Below are 8454 nucleotides of genomic sequence, written 5' to 3'. Positions count from 1 at the left end.
TTATGTCATGACTTTACCCATCATAAACATGACACTTTGCTGCACATAATTTGCATATTTATACACCTTATCACATGTATTAGTGGCATAGGAAGACTTGGATAATTAACCCTCCAGCATTATCTGCCTATGCATTTACCATTGTAGAGGTATAATTTTAGGATCAGCTAAACCAGGCTGCCAAAGATTTTTGGAAATGCTGAAAACCTCAGCAGGGGCACCGCATTTCTTGCATTTCATATATTGCACATGTGGGCCACTGATACAGATTTACACAACTGCCCATCAAATGTTGCAAAGCAATGTTTTAATCTTCTGCAACACTGAGCAAACACCATGTTCTGCACTACAGAGGATTCCTTCTCACAGTCCCAGATGCTTTAAGCTGAACCGACACCAGGACCCATTCTGGGAAATTTGATAATTATGGGAACTACTTGGGGCCCTCAGAGCATTAATAACTTCTAGACAATATATCCTTGAATGTAAAAAAAACGCAAAAAATTCCAAAAAAACAAACAAAAATGAAAATACACAACACACGAACAAAACGGTGATGTGATGGTAAAATATCCAGTTCTGCTACAGTGGACCAATAAATTTCACCCCTGATCCAAACACACATGCATTCTTCAGGAGGGGAGCATATCAAAAGGTTCAATTTGATTTCCCACAAAATTCACTTCATTTCTCCATATTCAGATCTTTACACATTCTTCAGTGCTTCAGCATACGTGGCAAGATACAAAATGGTGTGAAAGCAGCTTTAAAGCTTTGCAGGTTGGCCTGAAGTTAAAAACATTGAATGTAAAGGTCTTGAAGTGATATGTGAAAATAGTAAAACAAGGAAAAATGATGCTATTCATTAATAACAGAAGAGTAATGTCAGCTGTCATTTCAGTGAAATCATACAAGCAGTAAAACATCATCTTTATGTTTCAGTCCATCTAAAACCCATTGGAATCATTTTAATCTGTGCAGCAACAAGAAAGGACAAAGAAAAACTTGAATCTCACAAACAAAGGACTTTATTCCAGCTTCAACACCTTTACTCCAATCAGCACAAAAACAGAACAAGGAGTTTACCAAATAAAAAAAAGAATTGGTCAACAGATTAAAGCATTTGTCATGTGGGATGTTTCCTCAGGTGGGTGATAAAGGGTTGGGGTCGACCATCTGATGGAACTAGGCAGAGTCACAGATCATACAGCTTATTGTACATGTATAACTCTGTATAAAAAAGGAGAATTAGGGCAACACTGGCGATCAGTCAGCTGGCTGGTTTACTCCTTGGATGCCATGTGGGCCATCAGGTCGCAGACGCGGTTGCTGTAGCCGTACTCGTTGTCATACCTTAAAGAGAAGAACATTAGTCATAAGCATTGTTTGAAATAGAGCCACTGGTTAGTTAAGTATTGCTAAAGGCGCACCATGAAACAAGCTTGACAAAGTGGTCATTGAGGGCGATGCCAGCGCCAGCATCAAAGATGGATGAGTGAGTGTCGCCGTTGAAGTCTGTGGAGACAACCTGCAGGAGAGCAAGGAGTACAATATAAACAAAGTATCTCCATCTGCAACATTCAGAGAAATTGATTACTTCTGGAGGTTTAATGACTTTGGGTGCAGTAGGCACATTTAGCAAATATTCTGCTCTTTTAGGATTTAGGACCGTCAGCTTCGCTAGATATGATCTTGTACCATTAAGTAAAAAATGCAACAAGGGCAATCATCCATTTTCCATAATTTATAGAACAAATCGGACCAAACACTACAAGGCAACCAGACCCACCATCCTGGGGGCTTAAGACAAAAGTTAGGAGATAAAAAAGATTCAAAGAAACTAAAGGAGACAACTGGGTGCAGACCTGGTGCTCCGTGTATCCCAGGACACCCTTCATGGGACCCTCAGCTGCAGCTTTCACAACCTTCTTGATGTCATCGTATTTGGCCTGTAAAAGACGAGAATAAATTAAAGCCTTTTAGCAACTAGATGAAACCTCAGTATGTAAGAGTAAATTGCATGCATTTAAAACCATGGTTTCAATTTAAAAAAAAGGTAAAGTGATTTCTCAATATTGCCAATAGGTTAGTTAGTTTTGCTCAATAGAAGATGGCTTTCTTTTTTACCATAATGGTGCTGGAAAAACAGAGAGCTATATTCATTTTATATTGAGGAACAAAAATGGGTATTCCCATTTGCTGCAACTTACTGGTTTCTCCAGACGTACAGTCAGATCAACCACCGACACGTTGGGGGTGGGGACGCGGAAGGCCATGCCAGTCAGCTTGCTATAAAATGGCAGAGTCAGACCACAAAGGATGGAACACACCTGCTCCAGATATTAAAATGTGGGATATTTTTAGAGACTGACCCGTTGAGCTCAGGGATGACTTTGCCAACAGCCTTGGCTGCACCGGTGGAGGCGGGGATGATGTTCTGGCTGGCACCTCGGCCATCCCTCCACAGCTTGCCAGAGGGGCCGTCCACGGTCTTCTGGGTGGCAGTGATAGCATGGACTGTACTCTGATGGAGGACAGTGAGTGAGGAGGAGCATTCAGTGAGGTTTAAACCAGCCCCATTAGCCAAAAATCCTCTGGGATAGAGTCAAATTCTCACCATCAGGCCCTCAATGATGCCAAAGTTGTCATTGATTACTTTGGCCAGGGGTGCCAGGCAGTTGGTTGTGCAGGAGGCATTACTGCAAAGGAGAAATTTTTAACTATATAAGCCTGATTCAGATGTTGAGGCATGCTTAGTAAGAAGCATTTTTTACTGTTCAAATGTGCAATTCTTACCTGACAACCTGAAGGGAGTTGTCATACTTGTCGTGATTGACGCCCATGACAAACATGGGAGCATCAGCACTGGGTGCAGAGATGATTACCTTCTTGGCACCACCCTTCAAGTGAGCCTAAAAAGTTATGTTGAGGGACAAAAAAAAAAGGTAATTTCACATGCAGTCAGCCCGTGGTACTACAGCCCAAGCTACAATCTAGGGCTGATGGACCCTGTAAGAGTGCTTCACCTCTCATGGAGAACACATCCTCAAAACTACAAACTTTGTACTTAAATTTAATAAAAGCAATTGCAAGAAAAGAAAGAACAAAAATTACATTATTTAGGATTCAAATTGAAAAATCCAAACGCTAAAAACTATATCATGGGAAACTTGGTAGCACTGTTGCCTTGCAGCAAGAAGGTCCTGGGTACGATTCCCGGCCGGGGGTCTTTCTGCATGGAGTTTGCATGTTCTCCCCGTGCATGCGTGGGTTCTCACCAGGTACTCTGGCTTCCTCCCACAGTCCAAAGACATGCCTGTTAGGTTAATTAGTCTCTCTAAATTGCCCTTAGGTGTATGAATGAGTGTGTGCGTGGTTGTTTGTGTGTTGCCCTGAAATGGACTGGCGACCTGTCCAGAATGTACCCCGCCTCTCGCCCGTAGACTGTTGGAGATAGGCACCAGCACCCCCATGATCCACTATGGAATAAGCGGTAGAAAATGACTGACTATTAGTCCCTCTTTCCAACTGAGGCCACATTGAGATGCTGTACTTTAAACTTGCTCATTTAGGCATTTACTAATTTCTCTGATGAACACTTAGAGTTCCAGAACAACACCATGCGTACTTTGACTGATTTTGCATTATAGTACATTGTAAAGTCAATTGTGTTTATATAAAAAAAGATACTTTATTATCAAGCAAAGCCTCCCGGAGACAAATTCCTTGTTTCTGTACAAACCTGGCGATAAAGCTGATTCTGATTTAGAGAAATGCCATCAGCTAAACAATTCATGTGGTGCCATCTATTAAATGTGTACAGGAATCAATACACTAAATCCTAAGGCAGGACGAGAGCCAGCGCAGACCAATGTATAGCGAGGGACGGGTCCATTAATCTGTTTAAAATAAAAAAAAGTTATCAAGCTACACAGTTTAAAGGGCATCCACGCCGACAAGGAAGCCTGCAGCCTCTACTGTCCAGAGCAGATGGTTGGTCAGAGGGAAATGAGGTAATCTGTGTCACATGATGATCCGGCAACTCCTTAACCTGTCAGTTGACAGTAAAAATGAATGACCCACTAACTGGAGAATGCAGAACCTTATAGCATATTAAGGAAGAAAATATAATCTGGGCCAAATTTTAGCAATGGCTTACATGGTCAGTAGTCTAAGGCCCTTAGGTTTTGAGGTCCAGAATACATTTTTTGTGAATTGCTGGGAAACACTCAGTATTTGTTCTCAGAACTTTGAGAACAAATTAATTTGTTGGATCTTTGTTAGATTGCCCTGCCCCACACTTTAATTTTGTGGATTTCAGTGACCGTTACATCTCTGCATACAGCCTGTCACAGTTGCCATAACATTTTGAGCCACTGTTTTGTACAAGTAAGGATATGTCTTGAAATATTGCAATAAAAAAAAAAAAAAAAAATTGAGAACTAATACAAAAAAGGTTGTTTCGGGAAAAAAAAAAATCACTCAGACAGGGTCCAAAACCCCAAAGTTTTTATGTCCATGTTTTAACGGTTGTGCATGCATAAAAAAAAAAATGCATTCAAGAGGGCCACCAAAATCAGCAGCAGCCCAGGGGCCCACATTCAACAATGCTGATCCTGACTTCAGAGAAGCATAACAAACATCCATCTATCGTCATTAACCACTTCTCCGTGTAGGGTTGTGGGGAGGGGTCTGGTGCTCATCTCCAGCAGTCATTAGGCGAGAGGTGGGGTACACCCCTGGACAGGTCACCAGTCCATCGCCAGTGCATATAAAGCATGCAGGACATTTGTCCCCCGTAAACAGCATCGTGGACCAGAGTTAAATCCCTTTTCTGATGTCCATTTGGAACAAATGGATGAAACACCAGCTTCTTGAGATGCAACTTAAACAAATGTGGTAAGATGCGCAGCACCAATGAGATTTAGTAGTTTTATTTAAACACATGCCCCCCTGATTGCTACTTTCCAAATACAAACGTTTGAACTATGTGTACGCAAATATCCCTAATATGTTTTTTATCTATGAAGGGGTAAAGTTTGAGAGAGGATTTAAAACTTACAGAGGCCTTCTCGATGGTGGTGAACACACCAGTGGACTCCACGACGTACTGGGCACCAGCCTCACCCCATTTGATGTTAGCTGGGTCCCTCCTTTAGGAAAAAAAAAAAATAAGTTGAGCTGTTGCCCTCTTTAAACCAATTTTAGTGTATTATTTTTGGTGCAATTCTTGTTGTACCATGCAACCAAGTGATCTAAGAAATTGGGAGGTGAACTCACTCATGGAAGACAGTGATTTTGTGCCCATCAATGACCAGCTTGTCTCCCTCAACCTTGACCTCTCCGTGGTAGCGGCCGTGAGTGGAGTCATACTTGAACATGTAGACCTAAAGAGGTCAGAAAGGACATAATTTCACTTTATACCTACATAACAAAAAGCATTTTGCCACTCTATTCTCTTCATTTTCCAATAATTACTGTTAGAGTCACATTGTGATTCCTTCCTTTATACTAAGAGTACTCTTCTTCATGGTGCTTCTCTAAATTTCCTATTAAGGTTTAATCCCCCGCCAATTGGAAACCCAGGTCTTAAGACTCATGCTTAAGAAATGTTACCTATGCCTTCCAAACCTTCAGTATGTGTTCATGATAAAGTACCCTGACCTAAAATCATATTTTTGACCTACCATGTACTCCAGGTCGATGAATGGGTCATTGATGGCCACGATTTCCACCTTCTTGGAAGTGAAACCAGCACGGGTCACCAGACGACCGATGCGGCCGAATCTGTAAAAGGTGAACAAAAGCGCACTTTCTCAGTCTGACCTGTAGATGGCAGCACGATGCCACCTCGATCTGCCCATTTTTAGGCTTTAGTTTCAGTGAAATTAAAAGGTGAAAACCTTCAAAATAGTAACACAGAAATGAGTCAGTGAGATTTAGTTTGACGTTCATTTGGACCCTGGGGGGGGATCTTGTTCGCTCTACTAATGTAGCCACATTTCTTCCATGTGGGAATATAGATAACACCCCAGGAGACATGTAGCTGCAGTCAAAGAAAGGCCAGAGTTCAGGAGGAGGAGCGGGAGGCGGTGTGTGCTGGGGCTCTGACCGCTTGCAGTCTATGAAAGTCGAAATGTTTCTCAAATGTGGTAATCCTTGTGACGCCAGTGCACTGTTTGATCAATGGCCGGGTTAATTTTTAACCCACTGGGTTCAAAAATCTGGCTCCAATATGTCTTGCTTAAACACTGCAGCTGCAGGTAACAAAGTCAGGAACATAGACGAAAAAGCCAAACTGTGATTCAGCAAGCAGATTAACATCAGACTGTGAGCTCTGCAACTCAAGCTTGCTTCCATCAGCAAGAAAAAAAACTGCCTTCTATTGAACAACCCCCACCGCTGACAACATTCCTGCCCAAAATGTTATCTGCTGAAAGCCAAAGTTCACAGATCATGAAAGACACGACGAGCAGTTGCTCAACGGTCAGTTTTGGAGCAAAAGCACCTGTGTCCTCCATTAGAAAACAGTCATGGCTTCAACTTCTGCAGATTATCTCTTCCAATCGGCCACAAAGGACGAGGCCTTTATGTTTTTCATGGCATAAAAAAAACCTTAAAACAAAACCCAAAAAACTAATGACTTAGAAATCCGTAACAATCAAGAGAGCATTGAGCCGCATCTAGGGCTGGTTTCCCTGCAGATTTACACAGCTTTAAAAACAGACCTCATGCTTAAAAATAAAAAAAAAATAGATGAAAATTTTTTTTAGTAACCCCTCTACTCTTTCTTACATCACATACAGCCAACACTATGAAATCTAAATGCCAGTCAATTACTTGCAACACGCAATCAGATTTATTTGTCAGTTTCTTGTCTTGCACAAATTTTCTATCAGTGCAAACATCTCTTTGAACTTGTTACCCAAAGTAAGTCCTTACATAAATAAATTCCTGTTTTGAGCAGTTTTAACTACATGTTTCACTTATGAGACATAATGTCTCATAGAAGGGTGTATAAATGCTCTTACCCATTGATACCGACTTTCACCATTTTGCCTGGGTTGGTCTAGTCCTCTGAAAGAAGAAACAGAACCATTTAATCCACAAACATCTGTAATTTATACAGTAGCTTTTAAAAGGTAAATTTTTTAATGTTTGTTGAGGTAAGAAGACTGAAATAATCTGGTAAAATACTAGGAGCGTTTTTGTTCTAGTTGCTGAAAGTCAAATTTCAACAATTTCATGCCCACATGTTTTTAGATGCATTTAACCAAGCCATGTGTGCCGTTAACAGGTGATCTGAATCAAAACAAGCATGCAGCCATCATAATTCTTATAGTTTCCCAAGTAAAACTTTCCAATGAATTGCTTGGAGGTATTTACCGTTTGTGAGATGACTCAGTCTGTCTGACTCCGGGTGTGAGTGGGGAAGAGCAGAGTTTAACTGGGAGTTTTTATGATTGACCAGACTCTGTAGCTACGCCCCCTTAATGAATGGTCACTGATCCGTGCCCCGCCACTTTCTGAATGTCAAGGTCATTAACTGCACAGTTTCAAGCTTCACTTTAAATCACACTACTACCCTCTCATCCAGGTTCTCCAGCTCATTATAAACTAAATGTTTTTATTATTTAATTTGCATAAGCTGCTGTGAAGTCTCAGTGGTCCTAATTTAGATCGCCACACCTCAAAGGTCTCACATTGTGGGCTGAAAAAAGACAGGGGTCCCCCTCTGACCTTCTCAGTGAATGCAGCCACATGGAGCGAACGAATAGATGGAGAGGAGGATCAAATCTCTGTCTTACTGACTGTGACATTTAATGTCCAAAGACCATGACCCTTTACTTGACTGACTCTGGAGCTGCTATTCTTTTCCTGCAGCTCTGATCCCTCTGCAGAAGTCAAAAGTTGAAACCTGATTGCTCAATTTCACTCACATATGCGCACAGGAGCGTGCTTGAGCCCATTTATTCAGTGCAATTGTAGTTTTTGTGAGGTTATTTAGAAATACCTGAAAGGATGCAATGAAAGAAAGTTGTGTTTTCTTTTAAAGTCAGAATGCAGAGGCACTGTGGAGGTGTGTGCAAGGGATCATGCCTTCTGCTCCCGGATTAACTGCCTTCACTTCTCTGCACACAAAAGATGACAAGGCTCAGCCATGTCAGCTGCTGTTTCCACGTCTATTTTTGACTCTCTTTCCTGGCAACATTGTTGACATCAGAAAAGAAAGTTCTGCAGAGATTAGAAAATGTCAAATCTGAATCATAACCATGTCAATTTAAACCAGGTCTGTGAGTTGAAACCTTCCCCAACAGCGCAGCATCTCATCACCACTGCACACGTCAGTCTAAGTGGAGAAAAAGAAATCCTATTTAACAACTTGTATTCTACATCTTTTTGCAAAGGGCTGCAGATATGTCCCAATACTCTAAAATTGGACACCAATGGTGG

General features: G+C 41.4%; 1 protein-coding gene across 1 annotated transcript; it reads right to left on the bottom strand.

Moving 5' to 3' along the window:
• Positions 1 to 1010: 1010 nt before the first annotated feature.
• Positions 1011 to 5799, bottom strand: gapdh (glyceraldehyde-3-phosphate dehydrogenase). Its single transcript, XM_047361329.1, has 10 exons — positions 5688 to 5799; positions 5281 to 5387; positions 5063 to 5153; positions 2797 to 2912; positions 2618 to 2699; positions 2373 to 2524; positions 2211 to 2289; positions 1866 to 1949; positions 1431 to 1528; positions 1011 to 1353 (listed from the first exon to the last, which is right to left on the bottom strand). Exons 1-10 carry the CDS (start codon positions 5688 to 5690, stop codon positions 1284 to 1286), a joined length of 882 nt encoding a protein of 293 aa, XP_047217285.1. The 5' UTR covers positions 5691 to 5799; the 3' UTR covers positions 1011 to 1283.
• Positions 5800 to 8454: the final 2655 nt, after the last annotated feature.

This window comes from Girardinichthys multiradiatus, chromosome 3, assembly GCF_021462225.1.
Source record: "Girardinichthys multiradiatus isolate DD_20200921_A chromosome 3, DD_fGirMul_XY1, whole genome shotgun sequence".
In the NCBI taxonomy this organism is placed as follows: Eukaryota; Metazoa; Chordata; class Actinopteri; order Cyprinodontiformes; family Goodeidae; genus Girardinichthys; species Girardinichthys multiradiatus.
This window is presented reverse-complemented; position numbering and strand designations above follow the sequence as displayed.